Below are 25,338 nucleotides of genomic sequence, written 5' to 3'. Positions count from 1 at the left end.
GCATCAAACACACTTCAGCAACACTAAGAGTGTAAAGTGCGTTTAGCATCCTCAGGCTGCAGAGTTCATTATGATGGTTTAACTGTTGTGAGAGTCTTATTAGTGATGGAACTAAAAACGTTAGGTTTGTCCAGAGGGTGGCACTAAAGAAAAGATCATCATGATGTCTGATGCATCAAAAAACTGGGCCCAACGACCCAAACGTAAAAATGATGACACACAGAGCATTCACAGGCCAAGGCTGCTTCACATTAAATCATGTCAAGCTCTTTATTCAGCCACCAGGGATAGCTTTTAATGCTAACAATGTAAAATGCTAATAATAGAGTGAGAGAAGAAGAAAGAAGAAATTAAGACAACATAAAAACTGAGACACAGGGAGATAAAAAAAAGAAGTTCACAAGTCTTTCATTGTCTTCAAAAGTGAAGTTCTGAAATGAAGGAGGGAGGGGTTGTTTTTCTGTCTTTATGGGGTCTGATGGTGTCTAGTGTGTATTGACTTCTCTCTCTGCTGCCTCCAGCAGGTCTTCACTGATACTGCACCGTGCAGAAAGTGTCTAGCAGAAATCAAAATTTTGGACCTGATCCAAAAGAGATTTGTTGAAAATACACCTTCAGAACAGAACCTGCAATAATTAATACTCAAAAAACAGAAACCTGATCTGAGGGAGACCAAGAGCAGCCAGACCAAACCTGAATAGACCTAAGGGTAATTAGACCCGTTTCAAAATGCAGTTGACCTGAACAGACCTGAACAATGAAAGAACACAGCAGCATGATGCTCCATAAATTGATTCAATCAATTAACAAGCAGCCGCAGTGGAAAAGAGCAGCTCAATTTCTGTTGCTTATGCTGCTTAACAGTGAGGAAGAAAAGACTGTTGAAGCAAATTTCTACCAACCGTCATAGATCCGAGGATTATCCACAATGTGCAAATGTCCAAAAAATGCTACTCCGCCCTCTTTGTCAACGGGACACGCCCACAAAAATGACAACTATAGATCCAACAGCTGGCAGTCAAGTAATAACCTGCTGTAGCCACAAGAGGGCAGTAAATTACATGATGAATGCAACCAGGCCTCAGGTCCTCAATAGGACAGAAGGCTGTTCTGAGATCAGATGTGAGGAGAGGTATCACTTCCAGGCTGTTTTTTTTAGGTTTAACTGGTCAAACACTGCTTGTCTTGGTTGTCTTGACAGCACACCACTCTTTCAAAGACAAATTAATGTGAACCATGTAAAGTCCTGTTTCCACCTATTGCACCAACAGTAAAACATCCTGCAGCCAACTGAATGATTGATTGACAAGAGACCATGTTCTAACCTGTTAAATATCTGTCAGTCAAATTCCAGTTTAACAGCAGAAATCCTGAAGGCGTCTGATTTTCCTAAAATAAGCTCAATGTCAGTTCCTTCATCAGAACAAAGATCACTGAGGTGTGAGTTCACAGTTCTCATTCTTCTTCTCACCCAGAACTGACACCACGTGTGTTCAGGTCCATTCAGATCCACTCCGGTACTGGATATATTGACACATGACAGTTAAACCAGAACCTACCTGACATGACCCCATCACATCAGTGAGTCTCACTGTGTCACACAGGCACAAAGTATCTGTTGCTTTACGGTGTACCTGTTTGTTCTCTCTGTTCTTCAACAACACTGATATTAAAATCAGTAAATTTACATATTTACTGACGATGACTCTGTATTTATATTTCACCTCTTGCTCTACTTTCTTTTATCTTTTAACTTGATGTGTTGATGTGTTGTGTTCAGTTTCCCTCAGAGATCAATAAAGTTCTATCTACTCTCTAATCTGCCTCTACATGCTTAATAATTTACTGTGGAAGCACAACAGAGAGAGAGAGGGAGAGAGAGCAGACTGTGGTTTTGGTTTGTGGAAAAACAGTCAGAGTGAGACGTCCTTCTTCTCTTCTATGTCTCCACTCACAGTTCAGTTGAAAGCACAGAGAAAGTTTTTTTGCGGACAGTGTTTCCCCCTGCTGGTCAACTGAGGGGAACTGTGAAGATAGATAGATAGATAGATAGATAGATAGATAGATAGATAGATAGATAGATAGATAGATAGATAGATAGATAGATAGATAGATAGATAGATAGATATTTATAAATTATATCGAAGACTTACTATTTAAGTATTTGATGTTATATTGATGTTATTATTTAATTTTAACTCACACATACACACCCAAAATAAACCTTTTGGATTGAATTATTTTATCTATTTATTTGCTTCTTGCTTGCTACATGAAGTTATATACACTTTTTTTACTATTTGCATTTACTCTGAATTTATTGTAAATTGTGAGTGTTCGTATTCGTGTCAATAAAGCTATTTGAATTCGCATGTATGTGATTTTGTGACGTAATGAGTTGTACGTCAGGGACTCCCCCCTCTTTATCGGTATATCCAATCACGTGTTGGGATCGGGATGAGGTGGCATTAAACGCCGGAAGACGAAAGTGTTTATAACACGAAGCTAAGCTAACAGGCTAGCTGACTTGACAGAGTAGCGTCTGTTTCCTTCGCCACCGTATTTCTCTGATTTTGTGGAGTTTCTCAGGTGAGTCCCAACCTGCCAAATGAGTAGTGTTTTATTTTTATAATAGCCTGCTGAAGGAAACGCCTGCTAACCGCTGTTAGCATGCTAACAACAATTAGTTCGTAAGTCTGGAAACTTAAAACTCGGCGACACAAACTCAAATAGTTTGTACAACTGTAGGACTCAGACTCGGGGATACAAACAATGTTAAACAAGGATATCTGAATAAAAACAATACACGTTTCCAGCACGTAGATGTATCTAACAACACATTAGCATGTTAGCTTAGATTGTTGTCACATTCAAGCTAATAGACAGGACCTTAACCCGACGTTATGAGGCACACCCTGTTCTCAATAAAACTCCTGCTTCTAAGTTTTAAGTTGGCTAATTAACAGCGGTTCATCAGCCCACCTTTCAGCAGATACACTCAACTTTAATAGGGACAGTTCGGCCTACTTTTTAATCATCTCACCGTGTCACTAAATGGTTCAGATTTTAAATGAAGTCTAGTTGTCTTATCAGAAAACGGTGTTTTCAGGTTGAGCGTGAAGCTTTCATTAGCCTGTTGGCTGTACCTGGACTGTTCATTTAAATCTCTGAGGTAGTAAACAGCAAATCTCTAACCTCTTCTAGCGAAAATATAATTTTCTTTAACTACAGAGTTTAAAAAATTGTGACGGACTAAGTCCTTTAACTGTCACAATCAAAATATTAGCATGCTGCCTCACTCTTTTTATGTTTGAAAAGAAACAGTGATAATAAACTGTAGTGTGCTTCTGTGCTGTGTGTTAGCAGGAGTTACAGCCTTGTTGCAGCACTGCGTGACACAGCTGCTCTGAGCTGCCACACCCCCAAAACACAGACACAGTTCACACTGACCAGCACATCCTCAGGCAGAAATCAGCTTCCGATTCAGCAGTTAAGAGAATCATCAGACAGTTGATGAACAGAAAAATAGTCAACAACTATAGTGCTGATCGATTTATCATTTTAAGGCAAAATAAGAGAAAAAGTTCTTCATATTTTCTGGTTTCACCCTCTCAAATAAGATGATTTCTCTGCTTTTCCCCTTATGTATAATAGCAATAATAATAATGATGTAAAAATAATAATTTCAACATCTTTGGGTTTTGGGCTTTCGGTCAGACAAAACAATACATTTGAAGACATCACCTTGGATCCTGCAAAGTTGTGATGGGCATTTTTTTCTTACACCAAAATGATTTGTTGCACACTGAGTGACTGATTCTCTTATCCTATTATTGTTGTGAAAGGCATCAGAAATCCTAATTAAAGCCAACACAGTGCCCATCCCTGTCCAGATGACAATAGACCAGGTCTACTGTAAAAACCCACATTTATACTTTTCAAACCTGGGCTTGATTATTAGGTAGACTTCAGTAACTGTTTCCTTTATTCTGTGAGTGAAAACACAAAAATGACCTGCTTTTCTGATATTTTATAGACCAAGTAATTAATCATTTAATTAAAGATTTCATTGGTAGAGTTGCCGAAAATGAAATGAAATAATCATTATTTACAGCACTAATCATATTGAGACTATTTACTACTTTGCCTGTGTTGGACTGAACCAGTGGTTGTACGTAAAGCATTAGAAACTAAGTGGAGTTTGTAGATAAACTAATCAGCTTCAGGCAGATCAAATGTCCAGACTGAGTGGAAACTCAGCCGCTCTGTATTTTAATTGGTTTTATTCTCAGCAGTGTGTCCTGCCGTATCAGGTCTGGTTCTCAGAAACCTCAAGACATAAGCACATCACACTTAGCGTCTCATTTTCTTTTTGATTTAAATTCACTTTTATATTCTGCATGAGGTTGTGGTGAGGTTAGAAATGTAACAGCTCAGACTGTTTCTTAAAACACCACTAATCTGCACATTTAATGTAGAAAAAGGAATAAAAGTACTGTTAGTTTCTTTTCTTTTACTTTGAGTGGAAGTAGTGGGATTTATAGAAAATGGAGGTGCATACTTTTCCTGCTCAAAGGACTGAGTTCTCCTTCTACATCCTATTCACCAAAGGTTTGATCACTTATTTTGGTATTTACAATGAGACAAGTAGACACTCCATTGTCATACACTGTATTAGTTCTTCTAAAGATATTGTGAGTGCATTAAACCTGAACAAAGAGCTAACACTATTGTTTCACCCCGACCAATTATGTGTCCTCTTTTTTTTCTTTTTAATTGAACAAATAAGCAAAAACTTAAATGAGTGAAAATACTTGTTGGTTGCATGATGATGTTATTTGACTACAGTAGTGTTGTTAAATGAAGATGTTTTGGTTCCTAAAAGTGCTGAAAACTGCTGCTTGTTCCTCTGTATCTCAGCCTCTGTGGGACCTCTCAGCTAGTTTTAGCTGTGTGTGACACCTGAACCTGTTCTTTGTGTTTTCTGTTCAGGAGTCACAATGAGTCTGCAGTGGACGGCCGTGGCCACCTTCCTCTACGCCGAGGTCTTTTTTGTTCTGCTGCTTTGCATCCCCTTCATCTCACCCAAGAGGTCAGTGCTCACCTGCCCTGCATCTCATCTCTGCTGTAGTTTAATGAGCAGCAGGTGACACTGAGGACGAGAGCAGACTGGCAGAAAACATTTATCAGAATAACAGAAAATGTAATCTAGTCATTTGACATCACTCATGAAGCTGCTGGGAGATTATTTCAAATGTCAGAGCAGATTTTTTTGACTGGACCACAACAGTGGGGCCAGTCCTACAAACCTGAATGGCTGAGTGATGACGTTACATCATAGTGTCGGCTGGCCAAGAGTTTGAGTTTCCCAATTGGTTGTTGGTTTTTCAAAACGATTTGGTGCAAACAAGCAGTGCCGACAATTGGGCGAATTCGTCGCTAGATTAACCAACTCTTCCAGACCCTTTAGTGACCCTTTAGCAACAAATCTACAGAAACAAACAGATAAAGAGCTGAAACCAGCTGACAGTAGGCTGGATGTCGACAGGATGTGGTCCCGCCAAATACTAGGTTGTGAGCTAGTCTTGATATTTTATTTTATATATTTCTCTTCATCAAACATGTGAAAAACTTGTCTAAATTTTACCATCATACCAATGAATCTTGTGCCCTCAGATAAACATGGAAAACCACAGGCATGAACATTTAAAGCATCTTGTACAGTCAGACAGTTCCAGCTGAAGAAGCTCATTGATTTAAAGAGCAAACACAGAGCAGCTGTGTGTGAATGTGATCACATTAAAACCATCAGACCTCCTGACTGCAAACTGATGAGCTCTGATTAACTCGGCACAGAACAGAAACATCACTGAGATCTGAGTACATGTCTGTTTGTCTGAAACACTCTGTAACAGTATTTACATCGTCACTAACACTCTCAACTGACACCGAGAGGGACATTCCTGAGTCTAAATGAAGAAATGATTAAAAACGTGCCTGAACAGTTGCGTAAACTCACTGCAGTCGATAATTATTTTCATCATCATTTATTATTCTACAGATTCATTTCCGGATTTATCAATTAATCATTTTATTTATAAAATCTCAGAAAATGGTGAAAGATGTTTGCTATGATTTCCAGAGGCATTCGTTTTAATTGTTTGGTTTACTGAACCATCAGTCCAAAACCCCAGGATATTGAGTTTATTCAGATATGACACAGAGAAGCAGTAAATCATCTCAGAGGCTTTTACCAGTGAATGTTTGGAGGTTTTGCTCTATAAAGGACTAAAAAGATTGATCAGGTATCAGGATAGTTGCATTTTACAACTGGGAAAGACATAGAAAGAGAAACAAGTTGTTCCAGCATCAACATGGACTCAAATCAAATCAGCAGCTAGAAATGAAATGGAAACTATGCTGTTCACTTCCATTTGAAAATGTTTTAGTTTTAAGAGATTTATGCTTTCAGTACACTGTATCAAATCAGAATGAGATTTATTTGTCAAAACCATAATACTTTTTGCATACATGTGAGCGAGATATCGTTCTCCACAGGTCAGGAAGGGCATGACAGAAACACATTAAAAACACACAATACTTTAAAATTTGGTACAAGTTAAAAAGTGTCATCTACATTTTGAGAAAACAAAACATGTTTTAAACATCCTGAACAGTGCGCTACATGTTAGGAGCTTTCCCCAGAGTAAATGATGAATATTTTGTTCTTTAAAATGTTGTATATGTTATGAAACTGAATGTGTCTGATTAGTGTTTGGACAAAAGAAAGTTAGATCGTGTTTGAATCTGTGTTGTGATGCAGTTTTCCTGTTGGTCTTCTCTTATGTTTTACGCAGTGCAGCCTGAAGTCTCTAAACTTTACCTGAAGAATCTGATTTATGTGAATTTCTTGTTTCCAGTTTTTTGTTGGTTAGTTTTTGTCAGGTGCGTGTGGTGTGTGTTCCTCTGGGCCACTAGATGGAGCTAGAGCTCCAGGTTTACTAACATGCCTCAGGTGTGCGTGTGTGTCATTGTGCTCCTTGTATCTATTTTCCTCTGTGTCCTGATGGTTCTGTTTGATCCTGCAGGTGGAACAAGATCTTCAAGTCTCGCATCATCCAAACCATTGCTCTGTATGGAAACACTTCATTCATGGTGGCCATCGCCATCCTCGTCTTCCTGCTCATCGGTACTGTGTGTGTGTGTGTGTTCGTGCGTGCGTGTGTTCGTGCGTGCGTGCGTGTGTGTGTGTGTGTGTTCGTTCTCTCTCTCTCTCTCTCTCTTTACCTTGGTAATATTTGAAACCTCCTGCGCTTGGCCACCTGGGAGTAGATCTATCAATGCAGTTTAGGTTAAGAGTAAAGTAGATCCTTATGGTCTTGTCACATCCACCTTTTGAGTGACCAACTCACATCCTTGAACGATTTGATCACACATAAGGTTTCACTCAGAAACACGCCACCGTAAGGAAGATGAAGAGGCTCTAACTGCTGTTTCACTGAGACATTAAGTAAAGTGTACAAACAGAACTGATGCTGCTGAACATAATTAATAAGAGCTCACATACTGTCTGTTTGATTAGTGAATAGATGATTTCTTTGCTTCCACTTGTGGAGGATGTGAGCTGCCACCTCCAGGTGCCTTTCACTTTTTACATTAGAGGCTAATGCTAAAGCTAATCAACAAACTCACGTTTTTCTAAAAGCTCTAATGTATCTGACCAGGAGGTAAATATGGAAGTGCTTGAAGAGTAAACAGGTAGATTTTTTGCGTGGTGCGGTGTGTGTACAGAGACTCATGCAGTTTAGTGAGAAGTCTGTAATCCACGTTATTTTATGTAGCTACAGTTTACAGATGCCCCATAAACGCCTCACATGCAGACTGTCAGTAGATGCTAGCTGGTGGATGCACATACAGAAGCCTCTAGTCTCTACTCAGTGCAGCAGCTCAGACAGGTGTGTGAGGCCAAACGTGAGTTTGAAGAGGGAAATGTAAGATTTACCTAAGTAGAACATATGTATGGAAATCACTGTATAGTGTTATATTATATTATCATCATGGAGAATTTGAACACATCACTCACATGGTCAACTCTGTAGTAATTCAACCGTGGATGCTCTTAAGATGTGAACAAGAGAATCTATAGTGCTGCTTTCACATCGTATTATTTAAACTGTAATTAGGACCAGAGGGTACAGACGTGAAGAATGGCTGCAGATGCTCCACAGCTGTTACATCCAGATAAAATCCAGTGTTAACACTAATACAAAACATTTTATTGGAGCTGTTTGTTTGGATCTGTTTTGACTTTTGCTACAAACATAACACAACTAAAGAAGCGGATGTGGGCTGTTTATCTGCTGTGACTACAAGGTCAGCACCAGGATAAACCACCTCAGAGTAAAGTGTGAACACTTCCAAGTATGAATAACAGTTCTCCTGGTCTTCAGTCTGCTGACACTGTGACTGCAGCATGACTCCATGTCTGCTGTGATTTGTGTTTCTAGTGTAAGAGCTGAAACCACTCCCTCTTTCATTCACTTACTATTAAGATTTTAGCCACTTTCTGATCATCATTCTGCGTCATCTCTGACAGCTAAAGTAAAACCTGTGAAATGTGACGCATATTGTTGGATTGTGTATAGAAAGTATGTAACAGGTAAATCAAACCTGGAGATTAGCAACAGTGTCCAGCCCTAATTTGTAACAGTACGATTTGTTGGATATGGAATGATGGTGTTCTTCATGTCTTTAATCTGTTGTGTGCGTCTGTAGATGCGTTTCGTGAAGTGAGGAAGTACAGTGTGACGGAGAAGGTGGACCTGACCAACAACCCGACGGCCATCGAACACATTCACATGAAACTGTTCAGAGCTCAGAGAAACGAGTACATCGCCGGCTTCGCCCTGCTGCTCTGCCTGTAAGACACACACACACACACACACACACACACACACACACACACACACACACACACACACACACACACACAGTGACAGGCTGATATAAATACAAGGGAATTTTACAGTAGGATGGAAAGAATGAGCAGCTGTGTGTGTGTGTGTGTGTGTCCATTAACAGTCACTATAAATTCCCCAGCCTCATCCTGATTGGACAGAGCTCTGAAGTATGAATCTCTTTCTGTCCCTTATTGGCTGGCTGCCCAGACAGGGTCAAACATGCATTAAATCTGATTGGCTGCTGAGTTCTGTGACATGGTGCGTTCTCATTAGTGGACAGCATGTTGTTGGGCTGGAGGTCCAAAAAGTTACTGTCTGATTATCAAACACATTCAAACCGGTTAACTGGACCTCTCTGTGCGTGTCATGTGTGTATCTGTCACACGCTACCTCAGGTATGAATGGTCACGATTGGTGGGCATCACTTCCTTCTTAAAACACCTGCAAAACCTCAATAAAAGATTTTAATTTAAAAAGAAAAAAAAGCTGCTCACTGCAGGTTACTACACTTAACAAAACACAGCTGTCTGCATTTGGCTATAATTACGACATATTAAATAAAAATAATGACATGATTTGGTGACTGTGAATTCCATATTAATCAATAAAGGCAACAGTCGATCATTAATTTTTATTTGTAAACTATGGGAATCAATAAATTGGCTACTTGACAGTCATGTGAAATTGATGAGGTGTGGGTGTGTTTGTGATTAGTTGGTTTGAATCAAAATGAGTCAAACTCAAAAATGTAACTTAAAGGTTTTGTGGTGAACTGATTGAGAGCAGAGAAACTTTGCCAAAGTTAGTCCCCTCTCAATGGCTGCTTGCTACCTGTAGGGGGCAGCAGCAACACTGGAGCACTTCCTCCTGAACTCTGACTCACCACAGCAGCAGTACAGCATGTGCAGAGACCTGCAGCTGCTGCAGCTGCTGCATCACATGCTGTACTGCTGCTGTGGTGAGTCACAGTCCAGGAGCAAGTCATCTAGCGTTTGGACCGAGCCCTCGGACAGACGGTCTGCTGTGATCTGGGACTGTGACTTAGGAATTTCCAGGCTCAGCCAAGAAGGAAATATGTAGCACGAGTTTATGGAAAGGCTGAAGAGCTGGCAGCTGATGGGATTATTTCAGGCCTATGAAGTGACTGACAGCCATATTTGGAACTGAGAGCATCTTTTCCTGCCGACGTCTCTCACATGGAAAAACCTCTGGTTTTGTCGTAATAAACTGCTCAACTTTAGGCTTCTTCTGGAAACTGTTTATATTTCCTTCTGACACTCTGATGTTTGTAGAGGAACAAACCAACAGTGTTACAGCCAGATATCTCAGATTCCTCTGAGCCACACTGTTTCCAAAAACTATTAAAACACATCAGTGAGTCTCAGAGTGTCACTGGGTCACATGTTCCTTTATCACCATTAACTCTGAGCTCTTCTCACACTGAACATTCACTTTTGCAGTAATGGTTCACTGCTCACCACACCTGCCTCACCTGACACACAGTCGCTCTGTCTCACACACACACACACACACACACACACACACACACACACACACACACACACACACCACTGAACACTTCCAGTGATGCTGCACTACTGCACTCCGTTCACTGACAGTGTTTTCATTCAGCCTTGTTTTGTATCATGTAGACTGAAACCAGCTTTGTTCACACAACCAACATCTGCACTAGCTTGTCTGAGTCATACTGGACACTCAGGGTTATTATGGATTATGGACAGCTGGTCTTTATTCAGCTCTGCATAGTTTATATGTGATTATCCTTGATTAACAAAGCAAACAACAAAAGGAAGTTTTTTGATGGAGTGAGGCTGAGGCTCTTTCAGTGTATAAATCACTACTTGTTAATTTCTCTCATGAATCTCTTTTGATGATTTTAATCTTCTGTAGCTCAATCAGCCTGTACCCAGTCAGTAATAAAGGCGACTGTGGTTATATCTGTGATTATATCTACGTCAGATCAGATTCTCAGAACGATCAATTCAAGAAACTTTATTTGTCCGGGGGGGGGGGGGGGCACAGGGGGCACAGAGACATTAAAAAAACACAAATACACAAAGAAGAACACACAACCAGTGCAAGACAAACTGTACCCATTAAGAAAAATGACAATGACATGAAGAAACAACATCAGCACAAAAAAAAAAAATCAACAACAGTGCAAAACATCTGAACTGCGTGTCAGGATGTCACTGAGGAGATATTCACCTACAGCTTCGATATCACATGACTGTTAACTGTGGTTACACTTCACTGTGATGGATTATCTCAAAAATATTCAAGTCTCTGCAGGTAGTTTGTACTGAAATGAACTGAAGTCTCTCAGGGTGTCTTTGTTTTTAAAAAGTCTTAAATTTCATTCACAAAGGTCTTGGATATGTTTTCCTGTCCGCTGTGGACAGTAACATTAGTTATAACTCGTGGCTGTCAGGAGACAGTTGTTAGGAAATCATCTGCTCATAATGTACTAAAAAAACATAAATGTTCTGCTCTCTAGGCCTGTTCACTAATCATAGGTCCAGGTCATGTTCTTCATGCTTTTAGGTGGTATTGTTCTGTACAGCTGGGAAGTCCAGACCAGAATCTCAGGAGCTTCAAATACTTGACAAATATTGGCCTTATTATTTGTTTTCTGTCACTCTGTTAAAAAGGTCTTGAATTCACATTGTATTAAAACCTGGTCTCTGCCTGGATGAAGAGAGGTCAGAGTTCAGTGTCGTGTGGTCAAATTAAACATCTAAAAATAGCAGAGTGCTCCTTTTTTAATCAGATTCAGCAGCTCAGTGACAAACGCAGACCGGTGACTGACATGAATGGGGGCAGTTATTCTGTTCATTTGCCCCCTTGCTCCCTTCAGTTCCCCCTACAGCCATGCCCACCCCTGCTGCGAGCCACCATTACATCACTGCTTGTCAATGCAGCGCACTGCACATATAACACGCACAACACGCACACCGCAGCATGGAAATGTCAGGGGTAACTCTGTCTGTGTGTACGTACGTACGTGTTGTTACTATATGTGTGTGAAGTGGTGAATGGCTATATTAGGTTGCGAGTGATGTGTTGAAGCCTGAATGACAGATAGTCTGATTTACTGTTGTCTACATACGTGTGTGTGTGTGTGTGTGTGTGTGTGTGTGTGGCTGTCTAACAGCTGATGCAGCAGTTTGTCTCAGGTGTTGTGTTTTGTTTTGTAGTTGTTGCTCTTTGTTATGATCACAGCAGCTAATCATCATCATTATCAGCTGGTAGAGCAGAGAGTCTTCGTTCAAATCCTGATATGTTGTTGTCATGTGTGTGAGAAAGTGTCTTTGACTAAGACAATGAACCTTAAATCTACTTAAATGTGCTGAAGATAGCAGCAACAATTAACTAGTAAATCAGGTGGTTGACTGAGAGTAAACTCATCAAAATCTCAAATGTATTTCTTTTTGATATTTATTATAGTAATTATCTTAGGGTTTCAGACTGTTCGTCAGAGAAAACGAAAATTCTGTTAATTTGCTAATTGACCAATAAAGATACATGACTGAAAATATCTGATATCCTCCATCAACTTCTGATCAGTCATCAATATAAAAGTTTAAAGTTAAATAGTGAAGGCTAGTTTTTGGTGTTATATAGCAGGAGCAGCTTTATTTCAGTGATTACAGCTCTGCTTTTACTGTTGTTACGCCGTCCTGTTTTTAAACTGTGCTTTATAGCTCACAAATGACATTTAATAAAGTCATTGTGTGTTTTGTTTCTGCAGGTTACTGCGTCGTCTGGCCACTCTACTCTCCCAGCAGGCCTCACTCATGGCCTCCAACGAAGCCTTCAAGAAGCAGGCGGAGGGTGCCAGCACCGCCGCCAAGAAATACATGGAGGACAACGAGGCGCTGCAAGAGGTGAGAAACAAACACACACACACACACACACACACACACACACACACATTACCTCACTTGAAGACTGATTTGTCAAAGACTGAAAAGCTGTATTTTGTTGGCATCTTAGAAAGAATGAAAACAAAACAGAAGAATACAACACATTAGTGTAAACATGCCTGTGTGTATGGATCCTGGTCCTGGACCAGGGCCCAGGGAGTCAGGAGTCCACTGGACCAGAGCCACTGTATGAAGTGACAACACTTGTTCTTGGAAAGTCAAAGCTATAAAGGGACACAAACCTGACTTCAAGGAGACTCGAACCCAACCACAAAGAGACTCAACAACCATGGACAACTAGACTTTTGTCTGTTTCGGTCTGAGACTTGCTCCTGTGTATCAGGAGTTGGGGGGGCCTGTTGTGTATCTGTGTCCAGGGGCCTGTTGTCTCATAACCATTGATGCCTCTGTGTCTTTTAATGTGACTGTCAGTGTGTGACACTCACCAGTAGGAGGCAGCCCTGATCTGCAGCTGCTGAGGTGAAGCAAGTAAACACTGGAAATATTCAAAGAGGAACACTCAACATTCAATCTGTGTGGCTCATTCACAATGTCTCTCTCACACACACACATGCCCAAACACATGCACGTACACATGCACGTGCACACACACGCATACACACACACACACACACACACACACACACACACACACACACACACACACACACACACACACTCTGTGGTAATCCGACCGGGGTTTGTCCAGGGTGAAGAGATCACCAAGTTCTCCAATGCTAAAAGAAGAAATTGCTTCATCTGCATGTGACAAGCATACACACACACACATCTACACATGCCCATACCCATACCCATACACACACTGTTGATTCATGATAGTTCAGTTCAGTTTGGTTTCTAGGAAATTGTTGTTGTCACTGGTGAGGAGGAGCTCTTCACCCACGTTACCACTGATAAAGCCACGTTAGCTCCTTCCTGATTGAATTATTTAATCAGGATGAAAAGAGAAAACTGCATCTTCTATCTAAAATCTAATATTTTTGATGACCAGTGAACGTCTCATCCAGGTGTTACAGTCACAGTCAGCACTGATGCATTTAAAACGGGCTGTAATATTGTAGACCAGGACGTCTGGGTTACCTGCTTCACTAGGATGATGTTATATAACCAGTGCTGTGAAGCTGGTTAGCTGCTGCCTCGGTTAACTCTGGGATTTCCTTCGGCTACAGGCGCATTCATGTGACATCATCAGAGCCATGAATGAAGTGATTAATATCATATTAGATGAAACTGTGATAACACTGCAGGGGAATTCGGTTATGGCAACAAACTCTTCTGAACATGTGACGCAGATAAAAAGAATTAAAGTAGGTCAGACTGTTTCTGCTGCCAAAACAGAGAGGAGAGGAATGGTTCACGTCAGATGTTTTCTGACTCAAATGGTGAATTTACAATCAGCTGCTTTAGAAAGTCTCTGCTGGTCGGGACGTCTGGAGGCTAGTCTCTCTCTGGGTGTATCCACTGCTGCCCTGACTAAGGAACTGTAGAGACTCAATTCTCGGACAGTTTTTCAGACTACAGTCTTTCTGATCTTGATCAGGTGTGAGGGGCTGCTCAGTCTGGAAGTGTTTCCCTCTTTTCTGTATTATCATTTAAGAGTAAATGTAATTTGTTCCTCCAGCTTGTTGATTATTGTTGGCTTTGATGAGCAGTTTGCCCAGTTGTAGCTAATTAACATTGATTCTGTGTAAACAAATGTCTTGTTTAACTACTTGTAGGGCAGTTGGTTTGTTTAGATCTCAGCCCAGAGCTAAATTCAGTGTGAAAACAGTTTAATTGACATAACATTAATGTGCAACTAATTAAAATGTATAAAAGTTGAATAATTGTTTTAGTTGTTGCAAAAATAAGATTTTGATTGTTCCATCTTTTCTTTAATGAGGATTCGATACTTCTGAAATGAATACCTCTGGATTAGTGGACTGATAGTTGCATAAAACAAGACATGAAGACATCAAGTACGGAAATGGGAAATTATAATTGTAACTATTCTAATTAATATAATCGTTATTTGCAGCCCTTATTCAATTTGTGTTAATTATTGTGATCGTAAATTCCTGCAGCGAGTGTGCAGAGAAACACCATGTCCTCATACAGTGTGTGTGTGTGAGAGAGTGAGAGAGAGAGAGAGAGAGAGAGATATGAATCTGTGTGGAGCCTCGAAGGTCAGTTACGTGCATGTGGAGCTGCAGAAGAGCTGCAGGAACACGTGCGACTTTGATAACCGTCACTATTTTTGACGGGATGGTGTAATTTCACTGCAGACACTGTTACTCAAGGTGACACAACTGCTGCTGGTGTGTGAGTTTGTGCGTTCACATGTTGTCAGAAAGTGTTAAATGTTACTTTCAGACCAGGGCACCTGCTCCCTCTGACACCTTTCTCATAATTTACAACATCACGTTGTCAGGCAGTAAAACTGATAAAAACAAACAGACTGATTGCAGTTCTCACTCAGCTGCTGAATTTATTCAAAGATGTGGAACCACATGAGATAAAACAAACATTGAGATAAGTGTGCTCTTTAAATTATTTTATACTTCATAAGAACAATGCCATGATAAATAGAACATAAAACAAATAAACATAACACCGCTCAGTCTTGGCTCTGTCTTGCCTGCAGCCGGGTCTCTGGTCCTGCGTTTTGACCCACCAACTGGAGGATGTTGTGGTTCAGAGTGGTTGTTTTGACTCTGAACCACAACATCCTCCAGTTGGTGGGTCATGAATGAAGCCCTTGGAAGATCTTCCTTGGTCGCCCTCTTGTGAGTGCTGAGACTGAAATTACTGGCTTCATTCACCCACACCAGTCTTTCCTGAAGTCCATCTGTCTTTCCAGAGGCACCAATCTTCCTTGGTTGTTGTCCAGTCTTTCCTGAAAGTCACTGGTGTCCCAGGGGATTTACTATTAGACACATCTAGATGCTGACACCCTTAGTTACTGAAGTTTTCAGTCAATAGAAGATGTCTGACAGTTTTTGAAATGATTTGTAAAAATGTTTCTTGGCCTCTAAACACTGCCTGTGATTTGTTCTCAGTTGTCTTTTTTTTTTTAATCCTCAGGTGTTGATAGCGTTCTGTGATTATTTGTGATGCTGTAGTTCAGTGTACTTGTACGGGTTGGATGAGGATCCTTGAGATCCTGTGGCCTTTCTGAACCTGAGACCTTGTGCTGCTGGAATTGGTTCAGTAAAATTAGGTTTTATGGCCAAGCCCTCCTCGGTTAAAGGTCTGAAGCTCAGCAGCTGTTTCACTCTGTCACACTGAGTGACGGCACTTTACCAGCTGAGCTCAGTTTGAAGCTTCAGTCTCATCAAATCTTACATTTTCCAAGGCTTTTACTTTGACAAGAGAGTTTTCACTGATGTCTGAGCCTCACTCTCACTTCAGTGGTGGAAAGTGACACAATTATACTCTTAACTTTTTACTTACTCACTTGAGTGTTTCCATTTCCTACTTTGTACTTCTACTCCACCACATTTTAAAACCCAGTTTTGGGCACTACATTTATTTTAACAGCTGTAGTTAAATTTTTACATATTTCATCAGTAGGGGCGGGTGGGCAGTCAGGCTAAAAGATCATGTTACAATCTTTGAGTAGTGTATCGCAATCTATGATCGGAATTACAATCTACATCCTATTTCCGGTCTGGTTCTATTGTGAAAGTCCTGACAGGAAGTTGTGATTTGTATCTCTCCACTGCTGTGACACTTCCTTCATAAGAACCCACCCACAAAGCTGTCTTCTGTTTAGAAATGTAGCTCCACCATCTTGGACTGCACCTGGTGACAGTGGTTGTTGTTCTGCTCAGGTGAGAACTGGTTCATGTGGAGCTACACCAAAGTCACAGAGGCTGCAGAGCAGAACAAGGACTGCTGTCTCCAGCTGCAGTTAGCGGGCTAGCTGTTTAACAGTTAACACGGTCTGGTTAGCAGATATCTAAATATAGAAACTTTGAATGAGGTGATCTGTACGATTGATCTGAAGAGTAGGTCATAGGCCAATGTAAGATCATCAGTGTGTGGTTGTGTCCTCGTCATGTTTCAGTCTCTGAGTTATCAGATTGACCAAAAAGACATTTCTCCCCTAAACTAAGAGCTAAAACTCAGATAAAAATAGAGTCCAAAAACTGAAACCAGATCAGGGAATCAGAACTTTATTCTCCCAAGAATTATCTCAGGACCCTTCAGATTTATTGGGTGACCCTTTGCAGGGACCGGCCCCCTAGGTTTGAGCCACTGGACTAAAGTATTCGAGTGTATATGACGAAGTTAGAGCAGGTCCACCTTGAGCAGCTACAACAGTGAACTGTGCAGAATTTTTAATTGTTAGTCAGTTTTGAACTATGTAAAAATACTTTGCTGTCATTTAATATTTTTTAAACATGTTTAACAAGTTTAAAAAAAAAAAAAAAAAAAAAAAAAACTCTGAAAAGTGGCAGGTAGCTCATCTACGCTCACTTCCCCATTGTGAAATTCTAAATCAACAAACTTAGAATTTATTCACTTTTATCCAGGTGAATGTTAAAAATGGTTGTTTTCTGTTTCGCTGCATTTTACATGAGAATATGCAAAATATTGAGAACACTGGAACATATTTTGATTCATCATTTAAATGTGTAGCTGCTTCATTGACACAAATGGTAGAAAAAACACACAACAAATGTTTCTCTCTCTGTAGTCGTAGTGACATTGACACAGACAGGTGTGAATACCAAACGCTCCTCCTTCACCCCCACAGCTACCGACACACATACACACAATCATGATTATAAGTCAGCGATTATACAAGATGAACGAAACTGTACCAAGCCAGTGAAATCTGAACTAATAAAACTCTGGAAGTTCCAACATGAAGAGACAGAAAGTTTCTCTCACTGTACTTTAAATAGTCACTAATAAAGAGAAGCAGAAGAAATATCAGACTCGCTCAGCGTGACTGTAGTTAACACAAACACTGATTCATAACATCATTTACAGCTGCTGAACAGACGTTTGTCTCAGGTGTCCATATATGAGTTAAACGGTCACCTGACAGCCAATCAGAAAGCAGGATTTTTCTGTTGCCACAGTATGAAACACACACTCTCACTCACACAGCAGCTGGTGCGTCGCTCTGAGGTCAGGACTGAGAGGTCAGGAGGTGTTTGGTATGAACACCTGTTGGTCTCTGAGTGGGCTGAGTCAAACTGAGTCCAAACTGATCACCGACCAGAAACGAGTCCAGCAGCCTCATGAGTTTAAACTGTTAGTTTCCGATCAAATTTACTTTCATATGTTTCTTTTATTTCAATGTTGGTTTTACTGTAGCTTATGTCTCAGTGCAGACCACAGACCGGATCACACTAGACCAGACCAGGGAATAGTTGGTCTCAGGCTGAAAGGAGAGGAAGAGAAGCTGAATACTAATAATCTGACTAAACTGATGAATCAGCTGGGGTCAATATATCATCTTACTGCAGATGTTTCTCATCTGTATCTGTCAAACAGGATTAGAGTCTGTTCATCCGAGCACTGATAACATAATTGTTACACTGTAAAATGTCGCACTCACTTTGTAACTCTTACCAAGAAAAAAATAACTATTTTCATTATTGAATAATCTGCAGATTTTTTTTTTTTTTTTCCACTTAATTAAACATTTAGTCTAATAAACATTAGAAAATTATAGCTGAGCTTGAGGAAACGTCTCCAACCTTTAAATCCTCACATATTCAGTTCAAAATGATCTGTGACAAAGAGAAGCTGCGAATCTGCAAGTACTTGGAGTGAAATGATAAATCAATTTTCAAAATAGTTTCTTCTGTCAATCAACTGATCAATTAATTGACTAATCATTTCAGCTTTAATCAAGATTGTTTGTTTCATGATAGTTTAGACTGTCTGACATATTATATTGTTTTTAAACCCCCAAATCACAGGAGTGGGTCGGGCTCTAATTATATATAAATATAACATTTAAAAATTAAATGAATTAAAAATGCAGTAAATAGAATAAACCTAAAGCTGATGTGTTGAACTGTAGTCTCCTGTCACGGCGAACACATCACACAGACAGTGGTAGTCAAGGTAAAGCTGCTGATCCAGGGAAGAACTTGTAATGTTTCTTTTGGACGCTCCGTTACATCAGACCCAGATTTTCTACATCTGCTGCATCATTTCACACATTTCTCCAAAGTTTAACCTGAGAGTCAGATCTGACATCTTTGGAAACTTTGAGATAGAAATGAAAACAAATGTCTGTGAATCTGAATAAAGTTTAGACAAACATCAAACTGAAACTTTTTTTTTCTGGATAGAAACTGCGTGACGCTGGTATCGAGGTGCCAGAGGCCGGGAAGAAGGGAGCAGGACCGCAGGAGGAGAACAAGACTCTGAAAGAGGAGGTGAAGACCCTGAAGGAGGAGCTGGACACCACCAAGAAAGGTGAGAAGGAGAACATGAGAGATGGAGGGAGGAGGAGGAGAAGGTGAAGGACATGGAGGAGCTGGACGTCCAGGAAGGAGAGGATGAGAAAGAAAAGGACCACTCTGTTCATATCACCATGGTGATGAAGGTGTAGCTACAGCTACAGCTGCAGGTGAGGAGACAAAAGTGGAGATCTCTGAACCTCGGTGTCGTCTGTTCTTTCAGCTCTGCAGAAATCAGACAGCGATGTTCGAGCCATGAAGAAACAGGCGGAGAACCTGACGGTGGAGTACGACAGACTGCTGGATGAGCACAGCAAGCTGCTGGTAACACACACACACACACACACACACACACACACACACAGACACACACACACACACACACACACACACACACAAACTCCTGTATCTGTTGAAGGCAGACTGGAAGCTCCACGTTGCAGCCAGTTAGGTAGAAAACAGATGTTACAGTTCGAATGCTGTTGCTGGTTTATAAATGTATTATCAGCCAAAACACTTGAGGTTTGTTTTCAAGAAAACAAACAGTAAACAGTCAGCCCGTCATCTGGAGTCAGAACCAAAGGATGAAGCTGCTGATCACTAATGTATCCAACTTCAGTTTAACATCTTCACACAGAAAAAAGTGACATGATTCAAACTGGTCACAACATAAATCTGTGTATGGTTCTGAGGAGACGTCTCACTTTGATAATCTGTGGGATTTAATGAAGAATGAAGAACTCTGATCCTGATCCTGAGGCTGTTTGCAGACTGGAGACCAGTTTGACCCCGGGATGAACCACCCCCTGGGTGGAGAAGGTCAAAGAGGAGGGGATTTGGTGTCAGAAAACTGGCAAACCACGTTATGTTACATAACGGTGTGTATGTAACACACACACACTTGTCTGTACAGTTTTGTACACGTAGAGGATTTGGACTCGGGATTCGGATCTGATCCCTGCTTCAGTTCTGGATCTGGTTCAGGATGGGGGAAAAAAAAAACTGGATTCCTGAAGCTCAATGACGACCAACCTGTCAGATCTAATATTTTTTGTAGACCTGCAACAGAAGAGTAATTAATTGATAAGTTGCAGCTTTAATTTCTCATCTCTCTTTTTGTAATTATCCAGACTCAGTCATCAGTGAACCAGGAGCAGCAACGACTATCACTTTTAGAACTGACATTGATTCTGAGTAACTTACATCATCTGATCATGAGAAAATAATTTCAGAATTTGCTGGTACAAATTACAGAGACAATATTGCCTCTACAGAGCCCTGAAACTGACAAAATGTAAAAATCAATACCGTCAGTTAAATGATTAAATATTAATTTAATAATCAAAAGTAAATGTAAAGCTTTATACTTTTCCTTTAATCTTCAGCCAGTTGTTTAACTAAATAAAATCCTTTTTATTTATTCATTTACCAATCTGTTGATAAAATATATTAAAACTTAACTTAATTCATTACATTTTCTTTTACTGCCCTTTTCTCTGTCTGCAGGAACAGTGTTTTTACCGACCTGTTCTCTGTCTGCAGGAACAGTGTTTTTACTGCCCTGTTCTTTGTCTGCAGGCGAGCAGCGACAAGAAATCAGACTGAGAAAGAGACGGTTTCAAGCTTCTGTCATCTTCATTTTCATCATCTTCACCGTCCTCGACAAACGGTCTGCAGCTTCTATATCCACCTCAACATCCTGTTCAGTGATGTCACTTCCTTTTACGTCAACTGACATTGCTGGGCTGTGATTGGTTCATTAGACTGACTGCTTTATCAGAAAACTAAGAATGTCAGTTTTTTTTTTCTTTTGTACTGAAGTTTTAGTTTCTTTTCACTTAAAGTTTGAGCTTTTTTTTCCACATTGCTGTTGCAACAGTCAATTTTCTTTTTGTACAATGTTTAAACAGCAGAATTACAGTTAAACAATGTTGGCTTCATAAAATTTGATCTGATCATTCCTGTTCCCTAAAACAACCTGAACTTTCCTGAAATTCCTGAAATCATGTTTTATACAGAAAGAGTTTCATTTCAGAATAAGATGTCCAGTCTTTAAAAAACACCTGTTCTCCTGAACTGACGGCTGCGATGAATGTTCAGACGGTCTTCAAACAGAGCTCTCTCTCTCTCTCTCTCTCTCTCTCTCTCTCTCTCTCTCTCTCTCTCTCTCTCTCTCTCTCTCTCTCCTCTCTCTCTCTCGCTCTCTCTCTCTCTCTCGCGCTCTCTCTTGCTCTCTCGCTCTCTTTGAGAATAAAATAATTCCTCAGAAATCAATTCGGTGATTTTCAGGGTGTAAATTTATCTGTTCCAGTTTTTTAATTAAGTAAATTCCCCTAAATTGTTTTTTTTTTGTTTTGTTTTTTTTTTGTTTTTTTTTTTTTGTTTGTTGGTTTTTTGGGGGTTTTTTTTGTTTGTTGGTTTTTTTTTTGTTGTAAAGGTTGATCTAGAATCATGTCTCATGCTTTATGAATGTTTGGATCTGCAGTCGATCCTGGTTTCAATCTGTGAGTCACTTTGAACAAGAAAAAACAAAACATCTGCATCTTTCTGTCACATTTTCTGCTCGGAGTATGATCAATAATTGATTTGAAACAGTCTGAACGGTGAAATACCAGAAGAGATTAGAGTTACAGTCCCTGGTTTATGTCTCAGCACCAGTTAACTTTAAGATCCTGAAGTTATGTTACAGTCATGTGACATCTGCAGATCATTATTCACCACATGACAAGAGCAGAAACGGCAACCAGAAGAAACTCCAGGCTTTGTTGTTCTGACTTTGTTGCCTGGTGATAAACATGGTGGATTTAATTAGCTCCACGTCCTCATTAGGTCGATCTTTTCTCCTCTTTCCTGTGCTCTCACCTCAGCTGGCGGTTCGGTGGTGATTTGTTCCTGTTCATAAGTGAACAGTAGAGTTTTGGGTTTAACAGTTAATATGTGGGTTGTTTTGTGGCTTTCAGGCTGAGTTTCGCTCTGTAACTGCATCTGCATCTGTTTCTGGGCCTCGTCAATCTGAAACCATCCTCGCCGGTTTCCAGCTGCATATTTCCCCAGTGTCAGCAACATTTGGCAGAAGTTTGAGAATCTGCTGCTACTCAGTTTCTCCAGTTAACTCATCCTGTTAAAGACATTTCAGTCTCTGTTGTTTTCTGGAGAGTAAAGTGTTGTTGGTTGAGGAAGAAGCACATGTGATATTTGTATGTAAACAGGATGATTTAATGTGTTGTATCAGGAGTTTAATTCCATCAGGTGTCGAAAACCCCCCATTCTCCCTCTGTCTGCAGCTGTAATTTAATTCAGCCCAGGGTTATCTGAGCTGCTGTTTATGTTCATCAAATCTGCTGAAGAGAAAACAAATGTGTAAATCTTAAAGTCAAAATTAGGGGACAAATTTTGGGACAGATTTGTTGACAGTGAACATGAGAGGGTGAAAAAGTGCTGGTCCTCCTGATAGTTTTTCCTGAAAGAAAAGTAAAACATCACTCTATTATCCACATGATGGTTGAATTATTTACGCATCATGTGTCATACTGTGAAATAAATGAAAAAATGTTACATTTGATTACATGATCTCCCTGTTCTCACACTTCCAGAGTCACTGAAAGGCCTTGGTGGGTATTGAGTTTTTCTAAGTTATGTCTGCATTAAAAGCTGGGGCAAAGAGCACAGCTGTGCCAAAGCCCCAGGTTCAGTCTGTTTGTGAATGTACAGCACGGAAACACATTAGAATTGTAAGGGCCTTACATAGTCCATATTCCCTTGTATGTTAATAGGGGCCCTTTGCACAAGAAACACTGATTCATGACTGGAGGAAAGACGAGCTGACAGAAACTCAAACCTAGAGTTTCTTCACAGGAAACGGGTCAGAAACAAGAATTCCCACCGAGGTCTTTCTGTTGTTTCATTCACACCAACTTCCTTTTATCTTGAAAATATTCTGGGCTGAAGACGCTTGTGTTACCTGATGAGTTTTGTGGTTGTAATTGGTTGATTAACTTTCAACAGGGAATCTGCAGGTGTTGATAATTATTTAAAAAGTAATGCATTTATTTTACTAAAAAAGTTTTTAAAAAGTTTTAAATTTCACGGGAGGATTGTTGGTGATTCGGGTCTAGATTTCAGCAAAAACCTGAATTAAATGAATTCATTTTTAATTGATTAATCTTTCTATTTTCTGCTACTTATCATAGTCAAAGTCACATTAATAAAATGGTTTCATTAGAAATTATTGTTGTAAACAGCTGGCAGGTGCTGAAAAATGTGATATAAGATTTCTTGGTCATATCATCCCTGCTGTTTTAAAATCCAACTGAAGGTCTGAGAATCTTCTACGTATCTGTGAACCTGCAGAAACCCTGTTTAGATCCTGACCAGTTTAAAGCAGCGTAACATTAAGATATAAATTCTTTAGTCAACATGGTACACATCATTAGCTCACATAGATTCTCCACAATGCGACTGTTCAGTTCATCTTAGAGAAACCACGAGTACAACAGTTTGATTAATTCAGATTTACTGACATTGTAAACCAGCAACAGAGACAGTGGTGACTCCCTACCTTTTGAAGAGATGTGCTTGTTTTCATTCCCAGCAATGTGTTGAGTTTTCACCCCGGCAGGGTCGAGTGAAGACATCAAGCGCACCTGTTTTACATAACGACACTTTCTTTTTCGTCACATTTGGGTGATTTTGTTGGTTTCAAGAAATCTTCTTGTGACTCAGAAATGAACATCACTGGGACTTTAAACTCACTGAGAGCATTCCTCTTACTCTTATCTGACTTTATTACGTTTGTTGATGCTGAATGTGCGGCCATTGTAAGGTTTTTGTATTTAGGTTTTATCATTGGATATCTGCCTTGTTTTCTGCTTTATTCAGTTACAGCTTTAAGAAATGTTGAGTGGGACCATCGCTGTTTAAAGGTGATGATGCACAAAAAGATTAGCCATAAAAACATGTCTCATCTTTGATTTGTTCAGATTAGCATGTGTGTGTGTGTCCGCTGACAACTGCATGTGTTAAAAATGTTTTCAAGGTTTAATCTTAGTTGTGACCTTCAATAAAAAGACAAAATCAGACGTCTTCTTCGTCTGATTTAATGAAGCTTCTGCGGCAAAACATTCAGAACAAACCTCATACAAGTATTTCTGTATTTAAACACTTTTCTTCCTCTGTAACAGGAGCTGTTTTCTTCTGTATTTTATTTTCACATATGCTGAAGAAAATCCTCTGACAGTGAACTGGTGGCGGCAGTTATGTTAAACTGTAGAGAGCGCTGTTCGCAGGTGGGCTGAATCCTGACTCTTCACAGTCGAGACACAAAGTGCTGAAATAAACCACCAGAGGAGCATCGACACAGTCCACAGGTATCATCTTCTTTGTTTCCCAGTTAATTGTCACCGGGTTTTATGATGCAAGTTTTAACTAAAGTCTGAAATGTGGAAAACACAACTTCAAGAAAAAAAAAAGTGTTCTGTTGTCCCAAACTAATGAGACATTTCAGTCGTTATCTGAGAAAGCAAACTGATCTGGATCTAGAGATAATGTTATAAATAACATTTGGAAAGGAGGAAAACTCTAAACAAAGCAGCAATCTCAGCTTCCACACCTTCCCTGTCGCTCACGTTGGCCGTACAGCGCCGGTGAAACACTGACTTCAAATGTGAAACTGCTTTATTGACAGTTTTCAATGGTTATAATCACAGCGTCTGTTTGATTTCCTCATCAGTCTGTTTAGAAATGTTTGTACCAGCTTTGTGGACCTAAATGTGGAATATTTGCTCAGTGTTTCTCTCAGATTTGTTGTGGTTCAGTTGAACTTTGTGGTGAGCAGTGATGGACCAGTTTCTTCAAGTCCACCCACAGAGATCAGGGATTCAGTCACAGCTCTAGGATATTTAACTTCCTGTCCTTAAGCTTCCTGCTGTTCTCCAGCAGACGGCCTCCCTTTGTGGACCAGCTGACTGATTCCACCGAGCCTCGTGTCTCCGTGTCACTGAA

The 25,338-nt window shown here is 40.1% G+C and overlaps 1 protein-coding gene across 1 annotated transcript; it reads left to right on the top strand.

Moving 5' to 3' along the window:
- Positions 1 to 2,451: 2,451 nt before the first annotated feature.
- On the top strand, positions 2,452 to 24,416 carry bcap31 (B cell receptor associated protein 31). The gene is made up of 8 exons (XM_056384327.1): positions 2,452 to 2,589; positions 4,993 to 5,092; positions 7,089 to 7,189; positions 8,776 to 8,920; positions 12,733 to 12,868; positions 19,228 to 19,354; positions 19,562 to 19,662; positions 20,917 to 24,416. Exons 2-8 carry the CDS (start codon positions 5,001 to 5,003, stop codon positions 20,941 to 20,943), a joined length of 729 nt encoding a protein of 242 aa, XP_056240302.1. The 5' UTR covers positions 2,452 to 2,589; positions 4,993 to 5,000; the 3' UTR covers positions 20,944 to 24,416.
- The last annotated feature ends 922 nt before the right edge of the window (positions 24,417 to 25,338 follow it).

Source organism: Seriola aureovittata, chromosome 9 (genome assembly GCF_021018895.1).
Source record: "Seriola aureovittata isolate HTS-2021-v1 ecotype China chromosome 9, ASM2101889v1, whole genome shotgun sequence".
Lineage (NCBI taxonomy): Eukaryota > Metazoa > Chordata > Actinopteri > Carangiformes > Carangidae > Seriola > Seriola aureovittata.
This window is presented reverse-complemented; position numbering and strand designations above follow the sequence as displayed.

Bases quoted from the DNA above. Each gene is read 5' to 3' on its own strand.
- bcap31 (XM_056384327.1), top strand. From the start codon at position 5,001: ATGAGTCTGCAGTGGACGGCCGTGGCCACCTTCCTCTACGCCGAGGTC. The intron at 8,921-12,732 runs GTAAGACACACA...TTGTTTCTGCAG, and splicing joins TTCGCCCTGCTGCTCTGCCT to GTTACTGCGTCGTCTGGCCA. The intron at 12,869-19,227 runs GTGAGAAACAAA...TTTTCTGGATAG, and splicing joins ACAACGAGGCGCTGCAAGAG to AAACTGCGTGACGCTGGTAT.